Consider the following 19,525-nt stretch of genomic DNA (forward strand, 5'->3'; position numbering starts at 1 on the left):
CACTAGGGGTCGGACCAGGCTCTTTTATATAAAATATGATTGTCCTTCCCAAATGATGTTTCAAACCAAATATGGATGAAATCCATCCAAGGATGAAGGAGGAGTAGGATTTTAAAGCTAAAATTAAGAAAATTTGCCCATTTCGGGGCTCCACCCCTCAGCCCCTAGGGGTCGGACCAGGCTCATTTATATAAATATGATTGCCTTTCCCAAATAATGTTTCACACTAAATATAGATGAAATCCATCCAAGGATGAAGAAGGAGTAGGATTTTAAAGATAAAATTAAGAAAATTTGCCCTTTTTGGGCCCCGCCCCTCTGACCCTAGGGGTCAGACCAAGCTCATTTATATAAAATATAATTGTCCTTCCCTAATGAAGCTTCACACCAAATATGGATGAAATCAACCCAAGGATGAAGGAGGAGTAGGATTTTAAAGCTTAAATTAAGAAAATTTGCCCTTTTGGGGCCCCACCCCTCAGCCCCTAGGGGTCGGACCAGGCTCTTTTATATAAAATATGATTGTCCTTCCCCAATGATGTTTCAAACCAAATATGGATGAAATCCATCCAAGGATGAAGGAGGAGTAGGCTTTTGTATAAATAGTCTTACGCACGACGCACGGCGGGGACGGCGCACGGCGCACGGCGCACGGCGCACGACGACAGACAAAACACGATGACAATAGGTCATCCTGACCTTCGGTCAGATGACCTAAAAATTTCCCCATTTGGGGCCCCACCCCTCAGCCCCTAGGGGTTGGAGCATGCTCATTTTTATCAAATATGATTATCGTTCCTCAACAAGAGGCCCATGGGCCTTAACGGTCATCTGACTCATTGCACAAAACAACAAAGTCACAGTATAAAGTATTGGTTAACGATTAATATAAACAATACAAGGAACTCCTTAGTTGAATATGTAAGTTTCTGAAATAGGTAAATGTCATTCGTTGAACAAACTTGGTAGCCCTTCATCACATATGGTTGTAACCCATTTACGGATTTTAAAGCCAAATTTCAGCAAAGCTTCCATTTTGGACATCCGCCATACTATCCCCATGGGTCTTAGCTCGGTCCTTTATAAAATATGATTGTCCTCACCTAAAGTTCCCCTTCAGAATCAATTAAAACCCCTATAGACCAATTTTCCTTGAGATTGGAGACTGAAACCTGAAAACAGGAAGTGGGCCAGCGGCCATCTTGGAAAACCAAAGACTTAATGAAAATGTTTGCATGTTGTTCGGCATTAATTTAAACCCCGATAGACCAATTTTCATTGAGATTGGAGACCAAAATCTGAAAACAGGAAGTGGGCCAGCTAACATTAAGAAAATTTGCCCTTTTGGGGCCCCACACCTCAGCCCCTAGGGGTCGGACCAGACTCATATATAAAATGCGATTGTCCTTCCCCAATGATGTTTCACACCAAATATGGATGAAATCCATCCAAGGATGAAGGACTAGTAGGATTTTTAAGCTTCAATTAAGAAAATTTCCCCTTTTTAGGCCCCGTCCCTCTGTCCCTAGGGGTCGGACCAGGCTCATTTATATAAAATATGATTGTCCTTCCCCAATGATGTCCTTCCCCAATGATGTTTTACACTAAATATGGATGAAATCCATCCAAGGATGAAGGAGGAGTAGGATCTAGCTTAAATTAAGACAAGAGGCCCAGAGGGCCTGTATCGCTCACCTGGTTTGTAATGCCAAGTAATGTTCTGAATACAGGTTCATTGTTTTTTTTCTGAAGGAATTTTAATATTAACCTCTAAATCCCCTATTGGGCCCCACCCCTCCCGCCCCCAGGGGGTCAGAGCCAAAATTTATACAAGTTCTGTTCCCCTTCCCCCAAGGATGTTTATGGCCAAATTTGGTCACAATCCAAGCAAAACTCTAGGACAAGAAGTGATTTATAGGATTTACCTCTATTTCCCCTATTGGGCCCCACCCGTCCTGCCCTCAGGGGGCCAGAGTCAAAATTTATACAAGTTCTGTTCCCCTTCCCCCAAGGATGTTTGTGGCCAAATTTGGTTACAATCCATGCAGAACTCTATGACTAGTAGCGATTTTAAAGGATTGACCTCTATTTCCCCTATTGGGCCCCGCCCCTCCTGCCCCCCGGGGGGTCAGAGCCAAAATTTACACAAGTTCTGTTCCCCTTCCCCAAAGGATGCTTGTGGCCAAATTTGGTTACATTCCATTCAGAACTCTATGACTAGTAGCGATTTAAAGGATTTACCTCTATTACCCCTATTGGGCCCCCACCCCTCCTGCCCCCGGGGGACCAGAGCCAAAATTTATACAAGTTCTGTTCCCCTTCCCCAAAGGATGTTTGTGGCCAAATTTGGTTACATTCCATTCAGAACTCTATGACTAGTAGCGATTTAAAGGATTTACCTCTATTTCCCCTATTGGGCCCCGCCCCTCCTGCCCCCGGGGGGTCAGAGCCAAAATTTATACAAGTTCTGTTCCCCTTCCCCCAAGGATGTTTGTGGCCAAATTTGGTTACAATTCATGTAGAGCTCTAGGACAAGTAGAGATTTAAAGGATTTACCTCTATTTCCCCTATTGGGCCCCGCCCCTCCTGCCCCCGGGGGGTCAGAGCCAAAATTTATACAAGTTCTGTTCCCCTTCCCCAAAGGATGTTTGTGGCCAAATTTGGTTACATTCCATTCAGAACTCTATGACAAGTAGCGATTTAAAGGATTTACCTCTATTTCCCCTATTGGGCCCCGCCCCTCCTGCCCCCGGGGGACCAGAGTCAAAATTTACACAAGTTCTGTTCCCCTTCCCCCAAGGATGTTTGTGGCCGAATTTGGTTACAATTCATGTAGAACTCTATTACAAGTAGCGATATAAAGGATTTACCTCTATTTCCCCTATTGGGCCCAGCCCCTCCTGCCCCCGGGGGACCAGAGCCAAAATTTAAACAAGTTCTGTTCCCCTTCCCCCAAGGATGTTTGTGGCCAAATTTAGTTACATTTCATTCAGGAACTCTACAACAAGAAGCGATTTAAAGGATTTACCTCTATTTCCCCTATTGGAACCCGCCCCTCCTGACCCGGGGGATCAGAGCCAAAATTTTTTACAAGTTCTGTTCCCCTTACCCCAAGGATGTTTGTGGCCAAATTTGGCTACATTCCATTCAGAACTCTATGACTAGTAGCGATTTAAAGGATTTACCTCTATTTCCCCAATTGGGCCCTGCCCCTCCTGCCCCCAGGGGACCAGAGTCAAAATTTATACAAGTTCTGTTCCCCTTCCCCCAAGGATGTTTGTGGCCAAATTTGGTTACAATTCATGTAGAACTCTATGACTAGTAGCGATTTAAAGGATTACCTCTATTTCCCCTATTGGGCCCCGCCCCTCCTGCCCCCGGGGGACCAAAGCCAAAATTTATACAAGTTCTGTTCCCCTTCCCCAAAGAATGTTTGTGGCCAAATTTGGTTACATTCCATTCAGAGCTCTATGACAAGTAGCGATTTAAAGGATTTACCTCTATTACCCCTATTGGGCCCCGCCCCTCCTGCCCCTGGGGGACCAGAGCCAAAATTTATACAAGTTCTGTTTCCCCTCCCCTAAGGATGTTTGTGGTCAAATTTGGTTACAATCCATGCAGAACTCTAGGACAAGTAGCGATTTATAGGATTTACCTCTATTTCCCCTATTGGGCCCTGCCCCTCCTGCCCCGGGGGGGACAGAGCCAAAATTTATACAAGTTCTGTTCCCCCTCCCCCAAGGATGTTTGTGGCCAAATTTGGTTACAATCCATGCAGAACTCTATGACTAATAGCGATTTAAAGGAAATGTTGACGGACGGACGGACGGACGGACGGACGACGGACGGACGGACGGACGGACGGACGGACGGACGACGGACGCCGCGCCATGACATAAGCTCACCGGCCCTTCGGGCCAGGTGAGCTAAAAATTTGACCTTTTGGAGCCCCGCCCCTCTGCCCATAGTGATCGGATCTATTTCATTTATATAAAATATGATTGTCCTTCCCCAATGATGTTTCACACCAAATATGGATGAAATCCATTCAAGGATGAAGGAGGAGTAGGATTTTAAAGCTTAAATTAAGAAAATTTCACCTTTTGGAGCCCACCCCCCTCTGCCCCTAGGGGTCGGACCAGGCTCATTTATATAAAATATGATTGTCCTTCTTCCCAACGATGTTTCACACCAAATATGGATGAAAATCCATCCAAGGATGAAGGAGAAGTAGGATTTTAAAGCTAAAATTAAGAAAATTTGCCCTTTCGGGGCCCCACCCCCTCAGCCCCTAGGGTTCGGACCAGGCTCATTTATATAAAATATGATTGTCCTTCTTCCCCAACGATGTTTCACACCAAATATGGATGAAATCCATCCAAGGATGAAGGAGAAGTAGGATTTTAAAGCTAAAGTTAAGAAAATTTGTCCTTTCGGGGCCCCACCCCTCAGCCCCTAGGGATCGGACCAGGCTCATTTATATAAAATATGATTGTCCTTCCCCAATGATATTTTACACCAAATATGGATGAAATCCATCCAAGGATGAAGGAGGAGTAGGATTTTAAAGCTAAAATTAAGAAAATTTGCCCTTTTTTTGGGCCCAATCCCTCAGCCCCTAGGGGTCGGACCAGGCTCATTTATATAAAATATGAATGTCCTTCCCCAATGATGTTTCACACCAAATATGGATGAAATCCATCCAAGGATGAAGGAGAAGTAGGATTTTAAAGCTAAAATTAAGAAAATTTGCCCTTTCGGGGCCCCACCCCTCAGCCCCTAGGGTTCGGACCAGGCTCATTTATATAAAATATGATTGTCCTTCTTCCCCAACGATGTTTCACACCAAATATGGATGAAATCCATCCAAGGATGAAGGAGAAGTAGGATTTTAAAGCTAAAGTTAAGAAAATTTGTCCTTTCGGGGCCCCACCCCTCAGCCCCTAGGGATCGGACCAGGCTCATTTATATAAAATATGATTGTCCTTCCCCAATGATATTTTACACCAAATATGGATGAAATCCATCCAAGGATGAAGGAGGAGTAGGATTTTAAAGCTAAAATTAAGAAAATTTGCCTTTTTTTGGGCCCAATCCCTCAGCCCTAGGGGTCGGACCAGGCTCATTTATATAAAATATGAATGTCCTTCCCCAATGATGTTTCACACCAAATATGGATGAAATCCATCCAAGGATGAAAGAGGAGTAGGATTTTAAAGCTTAAATTAAGAAAATTTGCCCTTTTGGGGCCCCGCCCCTCTGCCCATAGTGGTCGGATCTATTTCATTTATATAAAATATGATTGTCCTTCCCAAATGCTGTTTCACACCAAATATGGATGAAATCCATCCAAGGATGAAGGAGGAGTAGGATTTTGATGCTTAAATTAAGAAAATTTCCCCTTTTGGAGCCCCGCCCCTCTGCCCCTAGGGGTCGGACCAGGCTCATTTATATAATATATGATTGTTCTTCCCCAATGATGTTTCACACCAAATATGGATGAAATCCCATTCAAGGATGAATGAGGATGTAGGATTTTAAAGCTTAAATTAAGAAAATTTCCTCTTTTGGAGCCCCGCCCCTCTGCCCCTAGGGGTCAGGACCAGGCTCATTTATATAAAAATATGATTGTCCTTCTTCCCCAACGATGTTTCACACCAAAATATGGATGAAATCCATCCAAGGATAAGGAGAAGTAGGATTTTTAAAGCTAAAAGTTAAGAAAATTTGTCCTTTCGGGGCCCCACCCCTCAGCCCCTAGGGATCGGACCAGGCTCATTTATATAAAATATGATTGTCCTTCCCCAATGATATTTTACAACCAAATATAGATGGAATCCATTCAAGGATGAAGGAGGAGTAGGATTTTAAAGCTAAAATTAAGAAAATTTGCACCTTTTTGGGCCTAATCCCTCAGCCCCTAGGGGTCGGACCAGGCTCATTTATAAAAAATATGAATGTCCTTCCTCAATGATGTTTCACACCAAATATGGATGAAATCCATCCAAGGATGAAAGACGAGTAGGATTTTAAAGCTTAAATTAAGAAAATTTGCCCTTTTGGGGCCCCATCCCTCAGCCCCTAGGGGTCGGACAAGGCTCATTTATATAAAATATGATTGTCCATCCCCAATGATGTTTCACACCAAATATGGATGAAATCCATCCAAGGATGAAGGAGGAGTAGGATTTTAAAGCTAAAACTAAGAAAATTTGCCCTTTTGGGGCCCCACCCCTCAGCCCCAAGGGGTCGGACCAGGCTCATTTATAAAAAATATGATTGTCCTTCCCCAATGATGTTTCACACCAAATATGGATGAAATCCATTCAAGGATGAAGGAGGAGTAGGATTTTAAAGCTTAAATTAAGAAAATTTCCTCTTTTGGAGCCCCGCCCCTCTGCCCCTAGGGGTCGGACCAGGCTCATTTATATAAAATATGATTGTCCTTCCCCAACGATGTTTTACACCAAATATAGATGAAATCCATCCAAGGATGAAGGAGGAGTAAGATTTTAAAGCTAAAATTAAGAAAATTTGCCCTTTTTTGGGCCCCATCCCTCAGCCCCTAGGGGTCGGACCATGCTCATTTATATAAAATATGAATGTCCTTCCCCAATAATGTTTCACACCAAATATGGATGAAATCCATCCAAGGATGAAAGAGAAGTAGGATTTTAAAGCTTAAATTAAGAAAATTTGCCCTTTTGGGGCCCCACCCCTCAGCCCCTAGGGGTCGGACAAGGCTCATTTATATAAAATATGATTGTCCATCCCCAATGATGTTTCACACCAAATATGGATGAAATCCATCCAAGATGAAGGAGGAGTAGGATTTTAAAGCTAAAATTTAGAAAATTTGCCCTTTTGGGGCCCCACCCCTCAGCCCCTAGGGTTCGGACCAGGCTCATTTATATAAAATATGATTGTCCTTCTTCCCCAACGATGTTTCACACCAAATATGGATGAAATCCATCCAAGGATGAAGGAGGAGTAGGATTTTAAAGCTAAAATTAAGAAAATTTGCCCTTTTGGGGCCCCACCCCTCAGCCCAAGGGGTCGGACCAGGCTCATTTATATAAAATATGATTGTCCTTCCCCAATGATGTTTCACACCAAATATGGATGTAATCCGCTCAAGGGTTAAGGAGGAGTAGGCTTTTGTATAAATAGTCTTACGCACGACGCACGGCGCACGGCGCACGGCGGACGGCGCACGGCGGACGGCGGACGGCGCACGACGACGGACGAAACACGATGACAATAGGTCATCCTGACCTTCGGTCAGATGACCTAAAAATGTTTTACACTAAATATAAATGAAATCCATCAAGGATGAAGGAGGAGCAGGATTTTAAATCTAAAATTAGGAAAATTTGCCCTTTGGGGGCCCCACCCCTCAGCCCCTAGGGGTTGGACCACGCTCATTTATATAAAAATATGATTGTCCGTCCCTAATGATGTTTCACACCAAAATATGGATGAAATCCATCCAAGGATGAAGGAGGAGTAGGCTTTTGTATAAATAGTCTTACGCACGACGCACGGCGGACGGCGCACGGCGCACGACGACGGACAAAACACGATGACAATAGGTCATCCTGACCTTCAGTCAGATGACCTAAAAATTTCCCCATTTGGGGCCCCACCCCTCAGCCCCTAGGGGTCGGACCAGGCTCATTTATAATATGATTGTCCTTCCCCCAATGATGTTTCACACCAAATATGGATGAAATCCATCCAAGGATGAAGGAGGAGAAGGATTTTAAAGCTAATATAAAGAAAATTTCCCCATTTGGGGCCCCACCTCCCAGCTCCTAGGGGTCGGACCAGGCTCATTTATATTAAATATGATTGTCCGTCCCCAATGATGTTTCACATCAAATATGGATGAAATCCATCCGAGGATGAAGGAGGAGAAGGATTTTAAAGCTAATATAAAGAAAATTTCCCCATTTGGGGCCCCACCCCTCAGCCCTAGGGGTCGGACCAGGCTCATTTATAATATGATTGTCCTTCCCAATGATGTTTCACACCAAATATGGATGAAATCCATCCAAGGATGAAGGAGGAGAAGGATTTTTAAAGCTAATATAAAGAAAATTTCCCATTTGGGGCCCACCTGCCGAGCTCCTAGGGTCGGACCAGGCTCATTTATATTAAATATGATTGTCCGTCCCCAATGATGTTTCACATCAAATATGGATGAAATCCATCCGAGGATGAAGGAGGAGTAGGATTTTAAATCTAAAATTAAGAAAATTTGCCCATCTGGGGCCCCATCCCTCAGCCCTAGGGGTTGGAGCATGCTCATTTTTATCAAATATGATTATCGTTCCTCAAAAATGTTTTACACTAAATATAAATGAAAATCCATCCAAGGATGAAGGAGGAGCAGGATTTTAAAGCTAAAATTAGGAAAATTTGCCCTTGGGGGCCCCACCCCTCAGCCCCTAGGGGTTGGACCACGCTCATTTATATAAAATATGATTGTCCGTCCCTAATGATGTTTCACACAAAATATGGATGAAATCCATCCAAGGATGAAGGAGGAGTAGGATTTTAAAGCTAAAATTAAGAAAATTTGCCTTTTTGGGCCCCACCCCTCAGCCCCTAGGAGTCGGACCAGGTTCATTTACATGAAATATGATTGTCCGTCCCAAATGATGTTTCACACCAAATATGGATGAAATCCATCCAAGGATGAAGGAGGAGTAGGTTTTTAAAGCTAAAATTAAGAAAATTTGCCCTTTTGGGACCCCACTCCTCAGCCCCTAGGGGTTGGACCAAGCTCATTTATATAAAATGTGATTGTCCTTCCCCAATAATGTTTCACACCACATATGGATGAAATCCATCCAAGGATGAAGGAGGAGTAGGATTTTAAAGCTTAAAATAAGAAAATTCGCCCTTTTAGGGCCCCACCCCTCAGCCCCTAGGGGTTGGACCAAGCTCATTTATATAAAATATGATTGTCCTTCCCCAATAATGTTTCACACCAAATATGGATGACATCCGCTTAGCGGTTAAGGAGGAGTAGCGTTTTAAAGGAAAAAGTTTACGCACGACGGACGGCGGACAACGACGGACAAATCACGATGACTATAGGTCATCCTGACCCTTCGGGTCAGATGACTTAAAAACTGTCAAGGAAGAGTTCGTCAGACAGGGTTGTGTCTACAGACAGACAGAAGGACGGATAGACGGACAAGCTGATTCCAGTATACCTCCCCCCTTACCCACTTTAACTTCGTTGTGGGGGGTATAATCATAATCTATCAAAGTTAAATACTGTATATCAGGCATCAGTGAAATATCCTCCCACTACATCGAGGTTCTGTCCATTTTTTTTTATAACAGAGAAGGAATATTCCAAATAGGGTGGAAATGCAACAATTGATGTATTTGATTTTAGAGAGTAAATCAAATGTGTGTGTGTGTGTGTGTAAGATAAAACGAGGTTAATCAAATGTCTGTGTGTGTGGGATCAGAAACACTGTGGAGAAGGTTATCAGAATCGGGTTGCGCATGAGGTGCATACCTCTGACTTAGCTTCAACTAATCGTGCATCTTTGGCTTCAATCAACACATCTCATTGATAGAATGGACATCATTGCACATGCAAAAATTGTTGTGTTTCTAATTTTCCTCTTAATATCTATATCTATAATTGCATTGAAAAAATGTTGACAACTACCGTCAGTCATTTTCTAGCTTCGAGCTCCCCACAATGTCGCCAAAGCACCCCTCAGTCAGAGGTACGCATCTCCTGCACACCCTGATTCCATTAAAGGTAGGTTTCGCCCAACCAAATACTCATTTTTTTTGTAAAATCCGAGAAACGCAAGAAAAGATGAACAAGAGGCCAAGAGGGCCTGTATCGCTCACCTGGTTTGTAATGCCAAGTAATGTTCTGAATACAGGTTCATTGTTTCTTTTCTGAAGGAATTTTAATATTAACCTCTAAATCCCCTATTGGGCCCCATCTGTCCTGCCCCTGGGGTGTCAGAGCCAAAATTTATACAAGTTCTGTTCCCCTTTCAAAAAGGATGTCTGTGGCCAAATTTGGTTACATTCCATGCAGAACTTTATGACTAGTAGCGATTTAAAGGATTTACCTCTATTTCCTCTATTGGGCCCCACCTCTCCTGCCCCCGGGGTGTCAGAGCCAAAATTTATACAAGTTCTGTTCCCCTTCCCCCAAGGATGTTTGTGGCCAAATTTGGTTACAATCCATGCAGAACTCTAGGACTAGTAGCGATTTAAAGGATTTACCTCTATTTCCCCTATTGGGCCCCACCCCTCCTGCCCCAGGGGGGTCAGAGCCAAAATTTATACAAGTTCTGTTCCCCTTCCCCCAAGCATGTTTGTGGCCAAATTTGGTTACAATCAATGCAGAACTCTAGGACAAGTAGCGATTTATAGGATTTACCTCTATTTCCCCTATTGGACCCCGCCCCTCCTGCCCCCGGGGGGTCAGAGCCATAATTTATAGAAGTTCTGTTTGCCTTCCCCCAAGGATGTTTGTGGCCAAATTTGGTCACAATCCAAGCAGAACTCTCTGACTAGTAGCGATTTAAATTAAATGTTGACTGACGGACGGACGGACGGACGCCGTGCAATGACATAAGCTCACCGGCCCTTCGGGCCAGGTGAGCTAAAAAAAGTATCTGAATCGGCAACAAAGTGGAGGAAATAATAATGGATTCGGTAGCAGCCTAGGATATCAATAGGGATTTAAATTCAGAGATGGCATGTAGCAATAGAAGAAACAGAAGCCACATCTCAAGCGGAACTTGCCGGAATCTGTTGGGACTCGTGACCACGTGGTGAATTAAATTCCAACACACATGCCAGCGTACATACAGCGGCAGACTAACTACATATATGTTTGATGTACTAAGCTAGCAAGCGTATGTAAGTAACATGAAGTGTTTTAGATTATATGATATGTATAAACAGTCCATCGCACTTTGATTTGTTGTTGTTTTTTTAACTAAACATGCCGTGGCAAGACTGTCACTGCTATCTGACTTTTTGTTGCACGCTTCTGTTTGTTGATGCGGCCTCGTTTAGGAAAAATAAACGTCATGTTTTATGTAAAGTTTGACTTCGCTCCATTTTTAGAGGAGTTTTTCCTGGTCAAGCTATGCAACTGACCACACATATTGTTCGCGTGTGCATTGAAAATGATCTGAAGATTATATCTATGTACAGGATAAATTTCATTGGGCGAAACCTACCTTTAACCTTCTCCACAATGAAAAAGGCAGAAGCAGCAAAGTTCTTGAGTACATGAATAATCTTTGAATTTGTATGACTTGAAATACCTACCACTTTGTTGACTGTGATCAGACTCTGGCTGCCGATTGGTATTGAAACTGTGAACTGAGGAACACGTTTGAAGACATTCCCAGCAGCAAGATGTGCATCAAATCCGACCACTTGATTCTGAAAATAATAAGTATCACAATACACAATAGATATTGTAATACCCCTATACAACAGTTTCTATATAAACTATATTGACAAACAAGAGGCCCATGGGCCTTAACGGTCATCTGATTCATGGCACAAAACAACAAAGTCACAGTATAAAGTATTGGTTAACGATTAATATAAACAATACAAGGAACTCCTTAGTTGAATATGTAAGTTTCTGAAAAAGGTAAATGTCATTTGTTGAACAAACTTGGTAGCCCTTCATCCAAATATGGTCAAAATCCAAAGCTCCAATTTTGGACCTTGGTCATACTATCCCCATGGGTCTTACCTCGGTCCTTTATAAAATATGATTGTCCTTACCTAAAGTTCCCCCTTCTGAATCAATTAAAACCACTATAGACCAATTTTCATTGAGATCGGAGACTGAAACCTTAAAACAAGAAGTGGGCCAGCGGCCATCTTGGAATACCAAAATCTTAACGAAAATGTTTGCATGTTGTTTGGCATCAATTAAAACCCCTACAGACCAATTTTCATTGAGGTCGGAGACTGAAACCTTAAAACAGGAAGTGGGCCAACGGCCATCTTGAAATACCAAAATCTTTACGAAAATGTTTGCATGTTGTTCGGCATCAATTAAAACCCCTATACACCAATTTTCATTGAGATCGGAGACTGAAACCTTAAAACAGGAAGTGGGCCAGCGGCCATCTTGGAATACCAAAATCTTTACGAAAATGTTTGCATGTTGTTCGGCATCAATTAAAAACCCTATAGACCAACTTTCATTGAGATCGGAAACTGAAACCTTAAAACAGGAAGTGGGCCAGCGGCCATCATGGAATACCAAAATCTTTACGAAAATGTTTGCATGTTGTTCGGCATTAATTAAAACCCCTATAGACCAATTTTCATTGAGATCTCAGACTGAAACCCTAAAACAAGACGTGGGCCAGCGGCCATCATGGAATACCAAAATCTTTACGAAAATGTTTGCATGTTGTTCGGCATTAATTAAAACCCCTATAGACCAATTTTCATTGAGATCGCAGACTGAAACCCTAAAACAAGACGTGGGCCAGCGGCCATCTTGGAATACCAAAATCTTTACGAAAATGTTTGCATGTTGTTCGGCCTCAATTAAATCCCCTATAGACCAATTTTCATTGAGATCGGAGACTAAAACCTGAAAACAGGAAGTGGGCCAGCTAAAATTAAGAAAATTTGCCCTTCTGGGGCCCCACCCCTCAGTTCCTAGGGTTCAGACCAGACTTATTTATATAAAATATAATTGTGTTTCCCCAATGATGTTTCATACCAAATATGGATAAAATTCATCCAAGGATGAAGGAGGAGTAGGATTTTAAAGCTAAAATTAAGAAAATTTCCCCATTTGGGGCCCCACCCCTCAGCCCCTAGGAGTCGGACCAGGCTCATTTATAAAATGATTGTCCTTCCCCAATGATGTTTCACACCAAATATGGATGAAATCCATCCAAGAATGAAGGAGGAGTAGAATTTTAACGCTAAAATTAAGAAAATTTGCCCATTTGGGGCCCCACCCCTCAGCCCCTAGGGGTTGGACCATGCTCATTTACATCAAATATGATTATCCTTCCCGAATAATGTTTTACACTAAATATAGATGAATTCCATCCAAGGATGAAGGAGGAGTAGGATTTTAAAGCTAAAATTAAGAAAATTTGCCCTTTGGGGGCCCCACCCCTCAGCTCCTAGGGGTTGGACCACATTCATTTATATAAAATATGATTGTCCGTTTCCAATGATGTTTCATACGAAATATGGATGAAATCCATCCAAGGATGAAGGAGGAGTAGGATTTTAAAGCTAAAATTAAGAAAATTTGACTTTTTGGGGCCCCACCCCTCAGCCCCTAGGGGTCGGACCAGGCTCATTTATATAATGTATGATTGTCCGTCTCCACTGATGTTTCACACCAAATATGGATGAAATCCATCCAAGGATGAAGGAGGAGTAGGTTTTTAAAGCTAAAATTAAGAAAATTTGCCCTTTTGGGGCTCCATCCCTCAGCCCCTAGGGGTCGGACCAAGCTCATTTATTTAAAATATGATTGTCCGTTCCCAATGATGTTTCACACCAAATATGGATGAAATCCATCAAAGAATGAAGGAGGGGAAGGCTTTGGTATAAATAGTCTTACGCACGACGCACGGCGAACGGCGCACGACGACGGACTAAACGCGATGACAATAGGTCATCCTGACCTTCGGTCAGATGACCTAAAAATATGATTGTCCTTCCCCAATAATGTTTCACACCAAATATGGATGACATCCGCTAAGCGGTTAAGGAGGAGTAGCGTTTTAAAGGAAAAAAGTTTACGCACGACGGACGGCGGACGACGATGGACAAATCACGATGACTATAGGTCATCCTGACCCTTCGGGTCAGATGACCTAAAAATGTTAATAAATGAACTGTTCTGTCGAGCAGTCCAAAGAACTCTTGAAATTGACTGTTAAAATGTGCTGTTGGACCGGAGTGACATCACACATACAATTTGTTGGACCCTCACACAAATTGTTTCCCGAGGCCTCAGTTTGTCTTCCGGTCCAACAAAACATCTGTTGCCCTCAACCCCAGTCAACAACTGTATAATATTCAGCCTATAGCCCAATGTATTTATATTCATGTTTCTTTTGACGTCTGCATCAGCTGCTCTCTAAGTGAGCATTAACACGGCAGAATCTGCTTAGTAACCAAGCTTGGGTTGGGTCACATCATGTCATGCAGACACTTTCAGGTCCAGCGAAGTTCTACTCAAAAGAACAAACAGTTCTACAGAGATTTCATGTCACATAGAAGTAGTTCTACAGAGATTTCACGTCACATAGAAGTAGTTCTACAAAGATTTCACGTCACATAGCAGTAGTACCTCACATACAAGTAAGATTCAAACTATCTTCAGATTGTTTCTCTTTAAATCTGGTGTTAGAAAGATCATAGCAAAATAAAATTAGTGATTTTATGCTGTATCTTACAACAAGAGGCCCATGGGCCTTAACAGTCACCTGAGTTAGAATATATAATGAAACAAATAATGAAACAAATTAAAGACATATAAACACTATATGCTGGGCCTTGAAGTTAGTAAGTGATTTAAAATTTGACTTTTTAGACTATGAAGAGTATTTGCTTCCATCAAACCTGTGAACTTAGAGGTATTTTTTAAAATTTTAATCATTTTGACCCTGTTTGGTCCTGCCCCTCTGGTCCCCCAGGGGTTCATCGAGAACGGATATGGATGTTAAAATGCTATATCTTAGGCTAATAATTCTAATCAAGTTTGACTAATTTCCTACGAAAATTGGGCAAATAATGTTCACAAATATGTTTTTCCTATATAAACTAAAGTAAACTTGACCCCTCCCCAGGGGGTAACGTGAGACCCCAAGGTCATATAACTCACAATTTTTATAAAACACCTTAAGACCTTTCCATCTATAATTATTTGATTCTACTATATCCAGAATTTTAGAAGATTTCTGAAGTTTTAGCCTATTTGACCCTTTTTTAGCCCCGCCCCTCTGCCCCCAAGGGGTCGGCCAGGACCAATGTGGATATGATATTAAAATGCTATCTCAGGCTTAACCAAGTTTGACTCATTTCCTATGAAAATTGAGCAAAAAATGCTCATTAATGTGTTTTTCCTATATAAACTATAGTAAACTTGACCCCTCCCCAGGGGGAAACAGGAGACCCCAGGGCCATATACCTAATTTACAATTTTTATCAACAAACTTTAAGACCTTTTCATCTATAAAGTGTATTTGATTATACCATTTCCAGAATTTTAAAAGAATATTTTTATAATGAAAATAGTTTTAAAACCTTTCTATTTATGAAAAGTATTTGATTCTATCATTTCCAGAATTTCAGAAGAAGATTTTTGAAGTTTTAGCCTATTTGACCCTTTTTTAGCCCCGCCCCTCTGCCCCCAGGGGGACGGCCAGGACCAATGTGAATATGATATTAAAATGCTATCTCAGGCTAATAATTCTAACCAAGTTTGACTCGTTTCCAATGAAAATTGAGCAAAACATGCTCATAAATGTGTTTTCCCTATATAAACTATAGTAAACTTGACCCCTTCCCCAGGGGGAAACGTGAGACCCCAGGGTCATATAATTCACAATTTTTGTAAAGGACCTTAAGACCTTTCTATTTATGAAAAGTATTTTAATCTACCATTTTTAGAATTTCAGAAGAAGATTTTTGAAGTTTTAGCCTATTTGACCCTTTTTTAGTCCCGCCCCTAAGGCCCCTGGAGGTCAGTCATAGAAAATTTGTTAATAGGATTAAATGGCCATCTCATACTGATAATTCTGACAACATTTGACTCATTTCCTATTACAAATGACCAAATAATGCGCAAAAATGTGTTTTCCCAATATAAACTATAGTAAACTTAACCCCCTCCCCAGGGGGAAACTAGAGACCCCAGGGTCATATAATTCACAATTTTTGTAAAGGACCGTAAGATCTTTCTATCTATGAAGAGTATTTGATTCTACCACATCTGTGAGTAGAGGAATTTTTTTTTTGAAATTTTACTCAATTTTATCCCTTTTGGGCCCCTCCAACAGCCTCCTGGGGGGTGGGGACCATATAATTAACAATTTTGATTGGCCTTATGCCTTAGAAGGTTTGTGCAAAATTTCATTGAAATTGTTTCAGCAGTTTTGGAGAAGAAGTCGAAAATGTAAATTGTTTACGGACATACGACGCACGACGGACGACGCATGACGACGGACAAAAGGCGATTAGAATAGGTCACTTGAGACTTCGTCTCAGGTGACTTAACAAGAGGCCCAGAGGGCCTGTATCGCTCACCTGGTTTGTAATGCCAAGTAATGTTCTGAATACAGGTTCATTGTTTCTTTTCTGAAGGAATTTTAATATTAACCTCTAAATCCCCTATTGGGCCCCACCTCTCCTGCACCCAGGGGGTCAGAGCCAAAATTTACACAAGTTCTATTTTCCTTCCCCAAAGGATGTTTGTGGCTAAATTTGGTAATTCCAGGCAGAACTCTATAACAAGTAGCGATTTATAGGATTTACCTCTATTTCCCCTATTGGGCCCCACCCGTCCTGCCCCCGGGGGGCCAGAGCCAAAATTTATACAAGTTCTGTTCCCCTTCTCCCAAGGATGTTTGTGGCCAAATTTGGTTACAATCCATGTAGAACTCTATGACTAGTAGCGATTTAAAGGATTTACCTCTATTTCCCCTATTGGGCCCCGAATCTCCTGCCCCTGGGGGGTCAGAGCCAAAATTTATACAAGTTGTGTTCCCCTTCCCCCAAGGATGTTTGTGGCCAAATTTGGTTACAATCCATGATCCATGCAGAACTCTATGACTAGTAGCGATTTAAAGGAAATGTTGACGGACAGACGCACGACGGACGGATGGACGACGGACGCCACGCCTTCGGGCCAGGTGAGCTAAAAATGTATCAAAAAGGAAGAATTTGGAGACATACCTGTATGATATTAAGTTCAATTTTCAGACTGGTTATCCTATCCTCCAGAACCTTATCCAGGGTCTCTCCTTGCCTGTAACAGTTAATGGTATCAAGACACATTTATATAACAAACATGAGGATATGTGATCTGAGACATCACATTTATATAACAAACACTAGGATATGTGATCTGAGACATCACATTTATATAACAAACATGTGGATATGTGATCTGAGACATTACATTTATATAACAAACATGAGGATATGTGATCTGAGGTGTCACATTTATATAACAAACATGAGGATATGTGATCTGTGGTGTCACATTTATATAACAAACATGAGGATATGTGATCTGAGACATCACATTTATATAACAAACATGAGGATATGTGATCTGAGGTGTCACATTTATATAACAAACACGAGGATATGTGATCTGAGACATCACATTTATATAACAAACACGAGGATATGTGATCTGAGGCATCACATTTATATAACAAACCTGAGGATATGTGATCTGAGACATCACATTTATATAACAAACACGAGGATATGTGATCTGAGGCATCACATTTATATAACAAACCTGAGGATATGTGATCTGAGGTGTCACATTTATATAACAAACATGAGGATATGTGATCTGAGGTGTCACATTTATATAACAAACATGAGGATATGTGATCTGAGGTGTCACATTTATATAACAAACATAAGGTTATGTGATCTGAGGTGTCACATTTATATAACAAACACGAGGATATATGATCTGAGACATCACATTTATATAACAAACATGAGGAAATGTGATCTGAGGTGTCACATTTATATAACAAACATGAGGATATGTGATCTTAGGTATCACATTTATATAACAAACACGAGGATATGTGATCTGAGGTGTCACATTTATATAACAAACACGAGGATATGTGATCTGAGGTGTCACATTTATATAACAACAAGAGATCCCAGAGGGATCTTGGCGCCCACCAAAGAATGATCTATATCTGACAAAGGAAAGATGGATCTTTTCTCTACTTTTTAAACTTTTTCAAACATACTACATATAAAATTTGAGACAGATCGCTTCAGTACCTTTTGAGAAATAGCGGTAACTAACTTCAACTATCAAAATCCAAGATGACTCCTTGGCGGCCATCTTGTTGATCAATCGGTCCCAAATCACATTATGCACAACTAGGGCCCTAGGGGAACCTACATGTGAAATTTGAGAAAGATCCATTCAATACTTCCTGAGAAATAGCGATATTACTACTTTGAATTTTAAAAATCAAAGATGGCTGCCTGGCAGCAATTTTGTTGACCGATCGGTCCCAAATCACAATATGCACAACTAGGGCCCTAGGGTAACCTACATATGAATTTTGAGACAGATCCCTTCAGTACTTTCTGAGAAATAGCGATAACAAACTTTGAATGACAAAATCAAAGATGGCTGCCTGGCGGCCATCTTGTTAACCGATTGGTCCCAAAATGCAATATGCACAACTAGGTCCCTAGGGGAACCTACATATGAAATTTGAGACAGATCCCTTCAGTACTATCTGAGAAATAGCCATAACAAACTTTAATTATCGAAATCCAAGATGGCGGCCTGGCGGCCATCTTGTTCACCGATTCGTCCAAAAATGCAATATGCACAACAAGGGCTCTAGGGGAACCTACATATTAAATTTGAGAAGGATCCCTTCAGCACTTTTTGAGAAATGGGGATATCAAACCTTAACTATCAAAATCCAAGATGGCCGCCTGGCGTCCATCTTGTTTTTCCTATCAGCCTCAAAATCTGTATGGCACAAATAGGGACCAAGGGTAACCTCCATGTGAAGTTTGAACAAAATTCCTTCGGTAGTTCTCAAGAAATATCAATAACAAACTTCAACTGCCAAAATCAAAGATGGCTGCCTGACGGCCATCTTGTTTTTTGCGATCAGCCGCAAAATCTGTATGGCACAACTAGGGACCAAGGGTACCCTCCATGTGAAGTTTGAACAAAATCCCTTCGTTAGTTCTCAAGAAATATCTATAACAAACTTCAACTGCCAAAATCAAAGATGGCTGCCTGGCGGCCATCTTGCTTTTCTGATCAGCCTTAAAATCTGTATGGCACAACTAGGGACCAAGGGTAACCTCCATGTGAAGTTTGAACAAAATCCCTTCAGTAGTTCTCAAGAAATATCGATAACAAACTTCAACTGCCAAAATCAAAGATGGCTGCCTGGCGGCCATCTTGTTTTTCCGATCAGCCTCAAATTCTATATGGCACAAATATGAACCAAGGGGAACCTCCATGTGAAGTTTGAACAAAATCCCTGCAGCAGTTTTTAAGAAATAGTGATAACAAGCATTGTTTACGGACGGACGCCAGACACCGGACGCTAGACGAGGACGACGGACCACGGACCACAGACGCAGGGCGATTTGAATAGCCCACCATCTGATGATGGTGGGCTTACAAACATGAGGATATGTGATCTGAGACATCACATTTATATAACAAACATGAGGATATGTGATATGAGACATCACATTTACATAACAAACA

At 41.6% G+C, this 19,525-nt stretch overlaps 1 protein-coding gene across 1 annotated transcript in view; it reads right to left on the reverse strand.

The window, feature by feature from the left end:
* The window catches only part of LOC138330427 (uncharacterized), a 79,828-nt gene that overhangs the window by 27,772 nt on the left and 32,531 nt on the right, over window positions 1-19,525 (reverse strand). Inside the window, exons 7-8 of the mRNA XM_069278036.1 lie at window positions 16,966-17,038; window positions 11,332-11,448 (exon numbers count right to left, since the gene is read on the reverse strand). Of these exons, the coding sequence (XP_069134137.1) occupies window positions 11,332-11,448; window positions 16,966-17,038 (190 nt within the window). The remainder of the gene's footprint in view (window positions 1-11,331; window positions 11,449-16,965; window positions 17,039-19,525) is intronic.

This window comes from Argopecten irradians, chromosome 8 (genome assembly GCF_041381155.1).
Source record: "Argopecten irradians isolate NY chromosome 8, Ai_NY, whole genome shotgun sequence".
NCBI classification, from domain to species: domain Eukaryota; kingdom Metazoa; phylum Mollusca; class Bivalvia; order Pectinida; family Pectinidae; genus Argopecten; species Argopecten irradians.